The 17,684-nt window shown below is 31.9% G+C and overlaps 1 protein-coding gene across 1 annotated transcript; it reads left to right on the plus strand.

Moving 5' to 3' along the window:
- The first annotated feature begins 1,676 nt into the window (after positions 1-1,676).
- LOC132734854 (zinc finger protein 227-like) lies at positions 1,677-3,066 on the plus strand. The gene has a single exon (XM_060721716.1). It carries the CDS (start codon positions 1,677-1,679, stop codon positions 2,463-2,465), a length of 789 nt encoding a protein of 262 aa, XP_060577699.1. The 3' UTR covers positions 2,466-3,066.
- Positions 3,067-17,684: the final 14,618 nt, after the last annotated feature.

Here is a 17,684-nt window from a genome sequence, read left to right on the forward strand (position 1 = left end):
AAACTTCGTATTAGGATTAATTGTAATTGGCAAGTAGTTCCGAATGTATCTTTGAACGGGAACCAGAATGAGACAGGAAACCAGAAAAAACTGTTTCCTAAATAATATTGCAGGAAACCTGTTGGTACTGATTCCTGGCTGCTCAAAATATCATAATTGGACAGGGAACTCAAATAACCTTTGATGAAGAGCAGGCAATTTTTTCAATGGTAGGATACTACGCGCACCTGCAAAATGCTTTTCTTCCAAAATACTCCCTATGGCACTCCCAAACAAAATTTATCCTATTTTCAGGCTTACACCAGACAGTTAATCTTAAGATATGCAGTCATGCTATTTATTTCAAGGAATATATGTATTGTAACAAGTTACTGTGTTGTATAAGTTACGAAATAGTATTTCTGTTCTGTTCATTTTCTGCCATTTTTACTAATGTATAGTCAGATTTTTAGCCGCAAGCTGTTTAACATTCTATGGTAAAGACTTTATAGTGACTATTCGTCACAATGTTTATATAATCGATGTATTTTATCCCCTAGCTGGCGGCATATTTCAAGTTCATCTTTTTATCACTATACAATCACAATTATCGCATCATTGCTACAATTCTGATTACATTGTATATAAATAATCATTTTCACTTACTCGCTAATTTCCCCTGTTCAAATTGTTAATGAATACTTCCGGGTATGAATAGAGTTTAGAAAAATATTGAACGGAAAAGAGTAATTAAATAAGATATTATCTACCAAAATATTTTCGCGGCATGGCATTCCTTTTTGATATTTGTATAAAAGTGAGCGACATTTATATGTAAAGAATAAGAAACATTATTTATTTGTTGTAATGTTGGTGGAGGTAACATTTATCTCAATGGGTTTGACATAAACGTTCATAAAAAGGAAATATTTTTATTAAATTTTGATCTATTTATCTGCATAGGAAACAACAGACACTTAGGTAAAAATAATTTATTTATGTACATGTATATAAAAAAGTTGGTAATTAAAATTTTATTTTGTTACATATTATATTATGCGGATGGTGAATGCATCGACATTTATGTATTCGATACTCGTGCTTTAATAAACGGCAATTAGTATTAATTCATTAATTGAAACATCTTTATATATTTAATTAAAAATAAAACTGTAAACTGAAACACTCATATGTCATATTAATATACGGATTCTACTTTCTTTAATGACATTAATTTTTGTTTGTTTACATTATAGTATGCTGTATTGATTTTAAACGCCCTACGTATTTTAGAAATCAAAATGAACATAATATGGTGGTTTTCTAAGACAGCTGTATGAAGTTAAAGATTATAACTTTGGTGTAATTAAGAAATGTAATTTTACTTTACAGGATTCAAGGTACATTGTGATAGATCTTTACCTGCTTCTTCTGACATGACAAACTGTCCCGGAAACATGGATTATAGATGTGACCTTTGTAATAAGTTATTTAATTATAAATCTAATCTAAATAAACATATTACATCAGTTCATCTCCAAGAGAAGAGATTTAAATGCGAAATATGCGAGAAGTCATTTTCTCAAAATCATCATCTGAAATATCATATGTCAATACATACTGGTGAAAAAGACTATAAGTGCGACATATGTGAAAAATCGTTTTCGGTGAAGCAAAGCCTCACAAATCATATGATAATGCACTCTGGTGAGAAAACGCAAACATGTGAAATATGTAATAAGTCATTTAGTTATAAATCTAATCTATATCAACATATTACATCAGTTCATCTCCAAGAGAAGAGATTTAAATGTGAAATATGCGAGAAATCATTTTCACGTAGTCATAATCTGAAATATCATATGTCAATACATACTGGTGAAAAAGACTATAAGTGCGACATATGTGAAAAATCTTTTCCGCTGAAGGAAAGCCTCACAAAACATATGATAACGCACTCTGGTGAGAAAACGCAAACATGTGAAATATGTAATAAGTCATTTGGACTAAGAAGTTCTCTTCAAAAACATAGGACAACTATGCACACTGTTGAGAAAAGATATGCATGTGAAATGTGTGATAAATCATTTTCTTTGAGAGGTAACTTAAAGGCACATATGAAAATACACACTGGCGAGAAACATCATGCATGCGGAATATGTGAAAAGTCATTTTCTCGTAAATATGCTCTTGATGGGCATATGACAATACACACTGGTGAAAAGAAATATTCTTGTGAAATATGTGGTAAATCATTTTCCTTCAGAAGTAACCTTAGATCACATATGAAAATACATAATGGTGATAGAAAGTATCACTGTGAAATCTGTGAAAAGTCATTTGTTCACAATAGCAATCTCAAAAGACATATGAAAATACATTCTGGTGAAAAGGAGCATCATTGTGAAATTTGTGATAAATCGTTTGCTGATAAAAGTTATATTAAAGCACATATGAAAGTACACACTAATACTAAAACCATGTAAATGTGATAGATAAATTACAAGACCTTATCTTTATCGCAAAAAGCAAAACAAAAAGAAAGAAGAAAAAAAAAACGTAAAAAGGAACTCATGCGGTAAATGGTTATTTTTCTAGAAGAAATTGTCTTAAGGACAAATATTTAAATGTGTGATGTTGTATATTTTCTTTCAGGGGACATCTCAAGACATATTTGATAATATTCATTGACGTTTGAATATTCGTATAAACTAATTCAATACACTAAAGACAAAGTCCACATAATAGAAGAAAAGAGGCTTAATTGGCGTGACGTAAAACAACTTTCGTTTCGTGAAAACGTAAAAATCGTTTTTCCTTGTAGTTTACTGAATCAGCTATTACAGTAGCAGATAGCTAGCAAAATTACATTAAATAACACAAAAACATGTACATATTTTAACATTAGAAAATAATTAAAGTCACAAAGTGTCATTTATTAACACGTTGTTGGGGCAAAATATGTAAATACATTTTTGATCATTCACAGTGATTTTGTTTTTAATGTAATGTAGAGAGTTAATGCACCTTTTCTAAGTGCATTATATCTGCAGAAACACTATATCTGCAGAAGCACTTTATCTGCAGAAGCACTTTATCTGCAGAAGCACTTTATCTGCAGAAGCACTTTATCTGAAGAAGCACTTTATCTGCAGAAGCACTATATCTGCAGAAGCACTTTATCTGCAGAAGCACTTTATCTGCAGAAGCACTTTATCTGCAGAAGCTCTTTATCTGAAGAAGCACTTTATCTGCAGAAGCATTATATCTACAGAAGCACTTTATCTGAAGAAGCACTATATCTGAAGAAGCACTTTATCTGCAGAAGCACTATATCTGAAGAAGCACTTTTTCTGCAGAAGCACTATATCTGCAGAAGCACTTTATCTGCAGAAGCACTATATCTGCAGAAGCTCTTTATCTGAAGAAGCACTTTATCTGAAGAAGCACTATATCTGCAGAAGCACTATATCTGCAGAAGCACTATATCTGCAGAAGCACTATATCTGCAGAAGCACTATATCTGCAGAAGCACTATATCTGCAGAAACACTATATCTGCAGAAGCACTATATCTGCAGTAGCTCTTTATCTGATACAGAAGAAACAGTGAATTTTTTTTAGGATATGTTTTTTTACGTTGGTGTTATAGTTGAACCAAACCAAATTTGGTCTCACTTCACTTCTTATACAGATATACTTTACTTTAAAGGGGTCACGTGATCAAAATAAAAAGCAAACGAACATTTATTTAATATAACAACAATTAGAGTAAAGAAAAACTCTTATTATATATCATTATCATATTCTCTATAATCAAACTTTATGAATTCAATTATCAATTGCAAACATGGGACACGTGTAATATGCCATTTGCCTTACAGTTAACGACAAATGACTGCTCGTACCGACGAAATGAAGCAAAAAAACAGTTTCTTGTAAAGATGCGCTAAAAGCACATAATTATGACAAATTACTTGGTGAGAAGAATAACGAATGTAAAATACGTGGGGAATCATTTCTGCATGAAAGTATATATGATCTTTAAGCGCACATGACAAAACATACAGGGCGAAGTAGCAAACATGTGACATATGTAATACGTCATTTGCTCTTAAATATAGATTTAACGACAAATAACTGTTCATACCGCGAAACGGAGCAAACATGCGTAGTTTAGTATAAATCAGTTTCTTGCAAAGAAGTAATGATTTCGTTAGTTTGTTTCGGGTTTACGTCACATCGACACAGTATAGGTCATATTGCGACGTTCTAGCTTTACTGGTGGAGGAAGACCTCAAGTGCCCGTCCATGCATTATTTCAGGCACGAATGGGCACCCGAGTAGAACCACCGGCGTTCCGTAAGCAAGCTGGATAGCTTCCTTGCATGAAAGAATCCAAATTCCCTGTCGGGATTCGAACCCATAGCGGTGAGGGGCAAGTGGTTTGAAGTCAACGACATTAACCACTCGGCCACGAACGAACCACAAAGGTGAAATGAAAAGGCATATGAGAATACATGCCGGTGAAAGGAAATAGTCATGTAAAATATGTGACTTGACGTCCACAAAACAACGCATAGGGGGGAGCAAAGGTATACACTTAAAATATGTAACAAGTCATTTGCTAATCTTGAGCAAAGGTATACACTTAAAATATGTAACAAGTCATTTGCTAATCTTAAAATACATATAAGAATACACACTGGTGAAAAGAATTATACTTGTGAATTGTGCGAGAAACTATTTTCTCGAAAAGATCGACACACCAAAGAACCAAATGACAATGCACACTGGTGATATACAAGAACAAAGTGCTAAGCTGTAGGATACATGATGATATTTTATATCTAAAGTATTTTCGCTTAGAATTATTCTTACCTGCCAGACTGTCATCTCTTTCAGTTTATTCCATACTCGAAATATAGTTAAACTCTGCACTGGGGTGCTTGCTCCAAATTGACTTCATACAAGCGCATTTAAGAATAAAACTGCATTATTTAAATGAGGTCATTTTTTTGCCGTTGGGAATGAAGATGTAAATCAAAAAAGCTACAAAAAGAAAAAAGTATCAGATTTTCGACACTACATGTAATATACATGAAAATATAATTGAGGTGAAACAATTAAAATATACTAGAATAAGCAAGACCGATATCTGGCATGTGTTTGCAGTTAATATCAGAATGTTTGGGTTTGGTGTAGGCATCAGCCGGGCAGGTACACTCGGTTCTGATATTCCAGTCTCAACTACAACATATGAAAGACATGAAAATACAAAAAAAGAAAACCTGTAATACCGGTATATATGAACAAGTCATTCAAAATACAGTTAAAGCCGGGAAGTCCCAAATCGTGAAAATATTTCAATCTTATTTTCTACAAAACTTCTAAACACACGAATGCTATATGCGAGAACGCTTGCATTGAGGTGTACATGAAAGTTACTGACAAATACCACCAAATGTTGGACTTCATCCTTGCAAAACATTTTACATGTACACAAAATAATGTTAAATGTCTTCACTCTGTATGCATTGTATCTAAACAATACGTTTTAATAAGTAGTATGTTAAAATGAATTATATACCCAAAGAATAAGCACACACTTTGAACACTTTACAAATTGTACTTATCACCAAAAAAAATTGGCATTGAATTTGAATTAAAAAGAGTTCTTCCCGAAGAGTTATATAGAAAGATTCTAACTATATGCACTATTTCTTGTGTAACTTTATTGTACTTCCGTATTGTGTGCAACCAGTGGCAAATAACTGTGCTTTTGAGCCTTATTAGTTATTACCCATAATATTGCTGTACTTCCGGCAAAGTTTTCACATTCACCACTTTTAAAATACTCGCATTACCGTAATGTTTGTCCTGCTTTTCAAGCTCACTAATAAATATTTTTATGTTCCTAATTCCACATGTTCCAGAAATATAATAGCCACCTCGAAGAGCTAGCTGGCTGACTGATTCAAGTAACGTATCGGCAGCTGAACTACAGGCTACACATTATGATTATAATAATTTGAACTGCACACTTTCGGCCACACAATTCACTCAACACTAACACACACTCTTTTCTACTTCCGAAATACGGCCATTTCATGTTTTAAATGATTTATAAATTTAATCAAATTTAAGTGAGCACAAATTCACTTCGTGATTTATAATGCCAATTCATTCGGGAAAAGGGTATAGTGAAACGGGAACCTACTGGAAATAGATATTGACTCTGCGTCTATTTCTATTTATTCTATATTTTATGAAAAGTTGCGTATAAAGGTAATTATTTTGATTGTAATTTATCAAAAGTTGTATTGTATACTTGAATCAGTGATATTTTTTGTATTTTTTTATGATTTATTCATCAAAGATCGTGAAAAGTACCCTTTCGGGAAAAGTACTTTCGCGAAACTTCGTGTTAGGATTAATTAGTCGCCGGTAGAAACCGGCGACTATATTTGTAACAGTTTAATATTATACCTATGGTAGGAGAAGGCCTTAAAATCTGAAAATAAAAATATCAATTACTGAACAATTAAAGACTACAATTGTTTTCAGTAATCTCAAAAATTCAAACATACAATAACGTTGCTCAACAAAATGAAATATTCAAATATTGACATCTTAAAAAGCAACATTACAATTTCTATAAAATGAATTAATGATGTATCCTATGGAACAGAATTAATGCATTTTATTCTATTTTGCTTGATGACATTGGAACTTGCATTATTAAAACTGATATTTTAAAACAGGAACCATAATAAGACAGGAAACAAGAATCAAAGCACAGAAGGCGCTGAATTTGTTTGGGTGTCAGAATGTCAGAAAGGTGTAAGTTGTGAGATTATAAACCCATTTGTTTTGAATAGTGCCACCAATTCTACTTCCAGTGTTTTAACTGAATTAAAATGGCTATAAGACTAACTGCAACACTGATAGTAAATTCAGTGTTTATTTGACTTAAACCATTTTAAAAAAATGAGTTGCCTTAACTGTTATTTGAACTCCAGACCCCTCGCTTCCTAAGCGAGCGTCCACGGTGAAGTTATATGTTAACGGTCTGAAGAAAACCACATTATTTTAAATTAGGGTTTGTAACCCTTATTAATTTCGATATATTTTGTTCACGGTAAACCTGTTGTTTAAGACTGATGTAAATAATCATAGAGCTTAATATAAGCATGTATATTTACAAGGAATAGCACAATATTAGAAATCTTCGACTATTCGAGAATAAGTTTTTTTCCCGAGAAAGCTTGAAAATTAATGCGCCTTCATTTGACAATCTTTACGCAGTGATCTCCCCTTAAGTTTTCGGCGTTAGTGTACATATAAAGGGAAGTAACCGCTTCGAGGAGTTTGGACTACTTTCGTTTTTTTTTTTTTTTTTTTTTGCAAATAAGCACATCAGGTTCTGAAATTTCGCTACCATTACTTGTTTGGTCGTCTGACGACCAAAACAAATAAAAACTGTCCCAAGTTACCTGCTGGCACTGATTCCTGACGGGCTCTAAATATCATAATTGAACAGCGATGAAGAGCGCGTATCTGCAAAATGTTTTTTTATTTACAAAATACTCCCAATCGCACTCAAAAACTAAATTTATCCTGTTTTCAGACTTAAACCAGACAGTTAAACTAAAGATATGAAGTCATGCTATATATATCATTTGTTATATGTATCTTAACAAGTTACTGCGTTGTATAAGTTACGAAATAGTAGTTCTGTTCTGTTCATTTTCTGACATTTCTACTAATGTATAGTCAGATTTTTAACCGTAGGCTGTTTAAAATTCTATGGTAAAGACTTTATAGTGACCATTCGTCACAATGTTTATATAATCGATGTATTTTATCCCCTAGCTGGCGGCATATTTCAAGTTCATCTTTTTATCACTATACAATCACAATTATCGCATCATTGCTACAATTCTGATTACATTGTATATAAATAATCATGTTCACTTACTCGCTAATTTCCCCTGTTCAAATCGTTAATGAATACTTCCGGGTATGAATAGAGTTTAGAAAAATATTGAACGGAAAAGAGTAATTAAATAAGATATTATCTACTAAAATATTTTCGCAGAATGGCCTTCTTTTTTGATATTTGTATAAAAATGAGCGACATTTGTGTGTAAAGAATAAGAAACATTATTTCTTTGTTGTAATGTTGGTGGAGGTAACATTTATCTCAATGGTTTTGACATAAACGTTCATAAAAAGGAAATATTTATATTAAATTTCGATCTATTTATCTGCATAGGAAACAACAGACACTTAGGTAAAAATAATTTATTTATGTACATCATCATGTATATAAAAAAATTGGTAATTAAAATTTTACTTTTGTTACATGTTATATTATGCGGATGGTGAATGCACCGACATTTATGTATTCGATACTCGTGCTTTAATAAACGGCAATTAGTATTAATTCATTAATTGAAACATCTTTATATCTTTAATTAAAAATAAAACTGTAAACTGAAACACTCATATGTCATATTAATATACGGATTCTACTTTCTTTAATGACATTAATTTTTGTTTGTTTACATTATAGTATGCTGTATTGTTTTTAAACGCCCTACGTATTTCAGAAATCAAAATGAACATAATATGGTGGTTTTTTAAGACAGCTGTCTGAAGTTTAAGATTATTACTTTGGTGTAATTAAGAAATGTAATTTTACTTTACAGGATTCAAGGTACATTGTGATAGATCTTTACCTGCTTCTTCTGACATGACAAACTGTCCCGGAAACATGGATTATAGATGTGACCTTTGTAATAAGTTATTTAATTATAAATCTAATCTATATAAACATATTACATCAGTTCATCTCCAAGAGAAGAGATTTAAATGCGAAATATGCGAGAAATCATTTTCTCGTAGTCATCATCTGAAATATCATATGTCAATACATACTGGTGAAAAAGACTATAAGTGCGACATATGTGAAAAATCGTTTTCGGTGAAGCAAAGCCTCACAAATCATATGATAATGCACTCTGGTGAGAAAACGCAAACATGTAAAATATGTAATAAGTCATTTGGACTAAAAAGAACTCTTAAATATCATATGACAATACACACTGGTGAAAAGAAATATTCTTGTGAAATATGTGGAAAAATGTTTTCCATCAGAAATAACATTAGATCACATATGAAAATACACACTGGTGAAAGAAATTATCATTGTGAAATCTGTGAGAAGTCATTTGTTCAAAGTAGCCATCTCAAAAGACATATGAAAATACATACTGGTGAAAAGTAGCATCAGTGCGAAATTTGTGATAAATCGTTCGCTGATAAAAGTTATGTTAAAGTACATATGAAAGTACACACTAATACTTAAACCATGTAAATGTGATCGATAAATTACAAAACATTATCTTTATCGCAAAAAAACAACAACAAAAAAACAAGAAAAAAAACGTATAAATGGTAAATGCGGTAAATGTTTTTTTTTCTAGAAGAAATTGTCTTTAGACGTTTACATGTTTGATAAACATATTGACGGACAAATATTTAGATGTGAAATGTTTGATGTTGTATATTTTCTTTCAGGGGACATCTCAAGATATATTTGATAATATTCTTTGACGTTTGAATATTCGTATAAAATATCTCAATACACTATTAAGACAAAGTCCACATAACAGAAGAAAAGAGGCTTAATTGGCGTGACGTAAAGCAACTTTCGTTTCGTGAAAACGTAAAAATCGTTTTTCCCTGTAGTTTACTGAATCAGCTATTACAGTAGCAGATAGCTATCAAATCAGCTATTACAGTAGCAGATAGCAAGAAAAATTACATTAAATAACACAAAAATGTACATATTTTAACATTAGAAAATAATTAAAGTCACAAAGTGTCATTTATTAACACGTTGTTGGGACAAAATATGTAAATAAATTTTTGATCATTCACAGTGATTTTGTTTTTAATGTAATGTAGAGAGTTAAATAAATGCACATTTTTTAAGTGCATTATATCTGCAGAAACACTATATCTGCAGCAGCACTTTATCTGAAGAAGCTCTTTATCTGCAGAAGCACTATATCTGAAGAAGCATTTTATCTGAACAAGCACTTTATCTGAAGAAGCACTTTATCTGAAGAAGCACTTTATCTGAAGAAACACTTTATCTGAAGAAACACTTTATCTGAAGAAGCACTATATCTGAAGAAGCATTTTATCTGAAGAAGCACTTTATCTGAAGAAGCACTTTATCTGAAGAAACACTTTATCTGAAGATACATTTTATCTGAAGAAGCATTTTATCTGAAGAAGCACTATATCTGAAGATACACTTTATCTGAAGAAGCACTATATCTGAAGAAGCACTTTATCTGAAGAAGCACTTTATCTGAAGAAGCACTTTATCTGAAGAAACACTTTATCTGAAGAAGCACTTTATCTGAAGAAACACTTTATCTGAAGAAGCACGTTATCTGAAGAAGCACTTTATCTGAAGAAGCTCTTTTTCTGAAGATACACTTTATCTGAAGACGCTCGTTATCTGAAGAAGCACTTTATCTGAAGAAGCTCTTTATCTGAAGAAGCATTTTATCTGAAGAAGCTCGTTATCTGAAGATACACTTTATCTGCAGAAGCACTATATCTGAAGAAGCTCTTTATCTGAAAAAGCTCTTTATCTGAAGAAGCACTTATCTGAAGAAGCACTTTATCTGAAGAAGCTCGTTATCTGAAGAAGCACTTTATCTGAAGAAGCTCGTTATCTGAAGAAGCTCTTTATCTGAAAAGCTCTTTATCTGAAAGAAGCTCTTTATCTGAAGAAGCACTTTATCTGAAGAAGCTCTTTATCTGAAAAAACACTTTATCTGAAGAAGCTCGTTATCTGAAGAAGCACTTTATCTGAAGAAGCTCCTTATCTGAAGAAGCACTTTATCTGAAGAAGCTCGTTATCTGAAGAAGCTCTTTATCTGAAGAAGCTCTTTATCTGAAGAAGCTCTTTATCTGAAGAAGCACTTTATCTGAAGAAGCACTTTATCTGAAGAAGCACTTTATCTGAAGAAGCACTTTATCTGAAGAAGCACTTTATCTGAAGAAGCTCTTTATCTGAAGAAGCACTTTATCTGAAGAAGTTCGTTATCTGAAGAAGCACTTTATCTGAAGAAGCTCTTTATCTGAAGAAGCATTTTATCTGAAGAAGCACTTTATCTGCAGAAACACTTTATCTGCAGAAGCACTTTATCTGAAGAACACTATATCTGAAGAAGCACTTTATCTGAAGAAGCATTTTATCTGCAGAAGCATTATATATCTGAAGAAGCACTTTATCTGCAAAAGCACCTTATCCGAAGAATTTAAATTTCGAGTCCACCTGCGCATTAAGTGTCACACCAGCTTTATTTTAAATTTTATTTTCAATAGTCTTTCGGAATGATTCTATTAGAAATTTATTTCTAGTGAACTGTGTAATGATATAATGAATGTCATCTTAGTATTGATTCGAATCTTATACAACTACATTTTCTTCTAGTCTTGCTGGGAATTCGAATTGTAGTAATACTGATTCGCATTTTACTGTCTTTTGATATCAATTTTATAAGGCGGGGCTGATATGGACTGTACGGACAAGCCTAAGTTGTGTCGTCCATATAAGGCGAGCTATTTAAGAAAAGCAGCATGCTCACGGTGTGTATCCGGTAACGCAGGAATGTGCAAGAAAACGCAGGAATTGTGCAAAAGTAATGCAGAATTGCGCAATTATGTGACTAAAAGGAGCATCGCGGTAAATAAATGGACCAATATTTTTATTGTACACTTAATTGGACTATCGTATTGATGGCGATTTTTAGTTTCGTTGACATGTTTAAATACTATAACGTCATGCTACTTAATGAGTTCTTATATTCCTTGTACCTGAGATATTTCCTAATCTACTCGTGTCATATTACACTTAATTTAGCAGATTAAACGTAATTAAGACCATTTTTACGAGGTAACGCCGAAATCGTGAATAAAGCTCTGAAGCAACGGCGGTTATCTCATTTAAAGGAGCGGAATCTTATTTCACCAGCTTCCTTCTATTGTTTTACGACACTTGTAATTTGACAAATGTCTTAGGTATACAGAACATAAAAACATATAATGTTTTAAATCTTTAAAATGTATATATTTATTTGACGGAACACACAAGTCACCTCCAAAACGCTAATCATGTTGTCTTTCTCACGAATGATCTAAAGAAGTAAACGTATTCCTGAAAAAAATGTAATGCTGGTTAAAAGTATAATGTCGTAGCAGCCGTATGCGTTAATTCATTTCTTTAAATTTTATTTAGAATAAAACATTTTGATTCGTTTACTTACTGTGTTATTCGTTTAGGAAATAATGTTGCACAGACGGCGTTACTTTTACATTATTTGCACATTCCTGCGTTACTGGATAAGCACGGTGTCTTAGATGTATCTTAAAAATACAATTAAATTTGGAATTGAACTTAAATGTAAAACTTGAAACGCAACTGTTAACTCCCCAACGTTTTAGTTTTTCGGGATCTTTTTGCTTAATATTTTTCTTATGCCCGTAATCCGCAAACCCGATTATTTTGCCTAAGCTTTTCTTGCAGTAAAAGGGGGTTCAGCAAAACAGGATGTTTTAAAAAATCATTTAAATTAAATTAAAAGTCATGTATTTATTTTTCGGGATATATCACAACCATTTTAAAAATGTGGGGGCTTGTAATTTTAAGATATCCCCTCGACATTAATGTACATAGACCATTTATTGCAAAACAAATTGACACATTTTAGAAACTTTCTTTCTTATCGACGTTTTCCCATTTATCTAACGCTATCAATTAAACATTTTGCGAGTGATATTTCATTTAAATACAATCAATGCTGCTAAAAGTAGATCTTTTATCTATTCAATGAAACAATGTATTTTCTGTAACGCGTGGATTTCATAAAAAAAATCTGAAAAGAGATTACAGCCGATCTCTGCTATACTGTAAGACACAGATATTGTTGTGGGATCTGATAGTAACCCTGTTGTCTCTGTAATAGCAACATTGTCTTTTTAATAGTAACATTGTCTCTTTAATAGCAACATTAATATTGTCTCTGCAATAGTATCAATGATTTGCAATAACAACATTGTCTCTGCAAAAGTCATATTGTCTCTGTAATAGTAACAGTGTCTCTGTAATCGAAACATTGTCTCTTTAATAGCAACATTGTCATTCTAATAGCAACATAGCATCTGTAATAGCAAAAGTGTCTTTGTAATAGTAATAGTTGCTTCAATAGTAACATTGTCTTTGCAATAGCAACATTGTGTCTGTAAAATCAACATTTTTTCTGTAATAGTAACATTATCTCTGCAATAGCAACATTATATCTGTAATAGTAACATTATATCTGTAATAGTACCATTGTCTCTGCAATAGTAACATAAATGGTATTGTCAATATTATATCTCCACTATTAATGCCCAATCAATCCAAGTCAGAAAAGGCGATCCCGTATTAGTTTCTATTCCGATATTACCTGTAAATAAGTTTATAAATCAAATTAACACTCAAAGGATAGTTAATATAGAATTATTGCATTATTCAGTTTACCTGGGGAAAAAAAGAAATTGTTCTTTTGCAACGAAACGTAATGACATTTTTTTATAACTAGCGCATTTGTGAAATACACTATGAAAATATGAAGAAATGTTTATCAAGGATGCCCGCTGTGAGTTTAACTGACTTCAGACCACTTGCCCCTGCCGCTAATGGTTCAAATCTCGCAAGGGACTTTGTACTCGTTCAAGTTAAGAAGCTATCCAACTAACTTAAGGATCGTCAGTGGTTCTACTCGGGTTCATATCCGATATAATACTGAGGTCTGTCTCCATCAGTAAATGGAGCACGTGTAATCATAAATTAGTGTTAAGCACTTTACTTGGGTAAACTTAATTGAAATGTTTCATTAAATTAGTTTTGAAAGTACTATTTTGTTCTATCGTTTTTTGTCTGTTCGTTTGTTTCTTTCTTTCTTGCTTGCTTTTTTTCATTCATTCTTTCTTTCTTGTATTCAAAAGAAAGTTATATTGTAATGTGCTTAAAGATTATAAATTATAGATAAAACGGAAGGCAAAATGACTAGTAGAGCTGAATCTGGCCAATCTTTGTATCAAACCTTTAAAATGACTTATTTTATTTCATTGATTCAAATAAGTGATTGGTTAAGAGAAAAGATGGTGTTAAAGAACATTTAAAAATAGAAATCGTTTTCTTAGAAACGATAAGTTAATTTGCAGTTACAAATAGCCTGATAATTTATAAATTCTAAATTGTCTGATTTAATCTAAAGTCTTCTTTAATCTTACAAACTGTAGTATGCTCAATAGGGGCATATTTAAATGAAATTAGAGAACGTACCAATCCTGTTATATGCCGATGATATTGTTCTTATAGCAGAAAGTGAAAATGATCTTCAAAGTATGTTAAATGTTCTTCATAATTGGTGTATTACAAACCATTTGAATGTTAACCCACTAAAATCTAACATTCTTCACTTTAGAAATCCATCTTTAACTTGTTCAGATTATGTATTTAAAATAGGAGATACAACTTTAAACTATGTTACACAGTACAAATATCTCGGTCTTGTTTTGACCGAACACCTTGATTATTCTATTACAGCTAAAACTGTTGCTCAGGCTGCTCATAGAGCATTAGGAATGTTAATTGCTAAAACTAGAGTTTTTGGAGGTATTCCTTATGAAGCATATACAAAAATGTACGAAGCTACTGTTGTTCCAGTTATCACATATGCATCGTCTGTTTGGGGCTGTGATACTTTCTCTTGTATTAATGCTGTGCAGAATAGAGCTGCACGCTACTTTTTGAATGTTGGAAGATATACTCCAAATGCAGCAGTCTGTGGAGATATCGGTTGGAAACCTTTAATATATTTTTGTTGGAAAACTGTTTTAGCAAGTTGGAGTCGATTAAGTAATATGAATATAGGGAGGTTAAATAAACAAATATTTTTATAGGCAAGTAATAAGTCAGGTAACAGATGTAAGAATTTGGAGTTTTTAAGTCTGTACGTTGTTTAAGAAGTATAATATGGAACGATTTTGCAATGTTGAAAATCCGATACAAAAACAAGAGTTGTTTAATATTATATTGCCTAAAGTACTGGAAGATTACATTCATAATTGGAACTGTACTGTTAATCAAGAATCAGGCCGAAATGGCTCTGGTAGAAACAAATTAAGATTATATAAAACATTCAAGAATAACTTTGAAACTGAAAATTATTGTAAGTTAATTTTGAACAGGTCACACAGGGGTGCCTTAGCTAAATTTCGCAGTGGCACAGCTCCAATTGGTATAGAGTTAGGACGCTACAATGGTCTGCCAGTGGAACAACGATTGTGCTCCCACTGTCAAACTATTGTAGAGGATGAAAAGCATGTATTATTATATTGCCCTCTATATGATTCCATTCGTAACGACTTGATTCGAGAAGCACAAATGCTAAACGATGGTTTTGATGCCCTCTCAGACATTGATAAAGTAGGATATATTCTCTCAAATGCAGACATTGTATTTTTTAACTGCCAAAACCTGTTTTAACATATTGAATAGAAGAAAACTAATTTTATACAACTGACATTATTTTAAATAACTTTTATGTGTTCTTAGATATACATGTACTATTTAGAAAATACCTTTGCTAATAATCTTCTAAACCTGATTTTGATTAAATTTAACCACAACATAATTTCTATATAGAATTTTTGGAAGTACTTTGCTACCTCAATATTTTAAATTACATCAGTAGATTCATTTTATCATATGTTCTTCACAACTCTGGTTTAAATTAGCAAGGGTATTTTAGATTTTTAGAATTTTATATGTAAATAGTAAGTCAACCTTTAGTCTCTTGTAAATCTTATAGATTGGCAATGTGCATTTATATTGTATTTTATATGTATTTTAACTGTGTACATTGATGAGACTGTAATAAACTAATAAATAAATAAGTAAATATTGTGTGATGTAGTTATTTAATGCGAAATTTTCCAGACATTACTATAGATCGCAAATCTTGATATGCATATTTGAAATAAGATTTGATAAAAAATAAAAGTGGTTAATTTGATAAAATCGACAATAAAGCAAATGGACATTTGCTTAGATGTTATAAATTATATTAAAAATAGAAATATGACAAATGTAAATAACGGTTTAAAACAGCACACTCCAAAATGATGTCCTTTGTTAAATTCATGTGTGATGTGACGTGCTTCATGTGTGGCGTGACGTGCTTCATGTGTGGTGTGACGTGCTTCATGTGTGTTGTGACGTGCGCAGTTTTGTAGTACATTCGGGCGGTTGACTTTTTATATGATTTCAAGTATACAACCGAGCAGAGCTTGCAGCATTTTAAAATGTTAACTAGGTTTTCATTTTATCTAATCAGTTATTATAAAAACAAAATATGTACACAAGTTTTTTCTTATTTTATAGTGAATAAACAATGTCATTAGTTAAACTTTTATGTCCTTATTAATATCATTTTTGTTTTCTATGCTTTAGCCATATCACTACAGAATTGTTATATTCGTAACGATCTTCTTGCGATATATTTTAAGTTCATCTTTTTGACAACTTATGTAACACAATAACAATTATCGCATCATTATTTCACTTACTCGCTAATTTCCTCTTTTCTAATCTGTCCAACTTATGGACCTTTCCGGTTTTTCGTAGCGGAACATTTAGCCACACCTTTTCCATTCATTGCTAGGTCAACTGCTCCCAAACAGTATCACAACCATAACCATGTGTTCTTTTGTGCAAACCAGGTCAACCAGTGACTATGTATTATCTCAGTGTAGCAAAGCCAATTTGTATCATAGTTTGGGGACCTTTCTGTTGAAAAAGTGTCAGAGTTAAATCGTATACATATACATGCACAGTGCGGTAACTGGAGTGCAGGTATCAGTTACCCGCTATCCAGATAACGCCCGTTGATTGGTTCATTTTTGCTGGGGTTTACTTATTGTGACGGCAGAGAAAGGGAAAGAGGCAGAAATATCATATTCAAATGCTCGTTCATTGGTTCATTTTTTCTGGGGTTTCATATTATGACAACAGGGAACGTGCTTTCATGTTTGACTATGATACAAAAGAGAAAGAACACCAAAACACTCGACAATCTGATTTATACTCGGGGGCTACGCCCCCTCGTACAAATCAGATAGCCTCGTGTTTCGGTGCTCTTTCTATTACTTACATCAAACTGTACACACTTGAAAGGTCATACTTTCGGGTATGAATAAAATTTAGAAAAATATTGAACGGAAAAGAGTCATTAATGTGATATTATCTACCAACATATTTTCGCGGCATGACAGTTTTGATATTTGAATGTGAGCGGCATTTATGTACAGAATTAAAAACATTATTTCTTTGCTGTAATGTATTGCACGTGCGCGTTAACATTGATCTCAATGATTTTTACATTAACGTTCATAAAAAGGAAATATTTATATTAAATTTCGATCTATCTATCTGCATAGAAAACAACAGACACTTAGGTAAATATATTTTATTGATAATTATAAATAAATATTAATAGTTAAAAAGATACATTTGATTATCCGGACGTCGAATGCATCGACATTTAAGTATTCGATACTCGTGTTTAA

The sequence above is a fragment of the Ruditapes philippinarum genome, unplaced genomic scaffold (genome assembly GCF_026571515.1).
Source record: "Ruditapes philippinarum isolate M1 unplaced genomic scaffold, ASM2657151v2 ctg5870_1_1_1_1, whole genome shotgun sequence".
Classification (NCBI taxonomy): domain Eukaryota; kingdom Metazoa; phylum Mollusca; class Bivalvia; order Venerida; family Veneridae; genus Ruditapes; species Ruditapes philippinarum.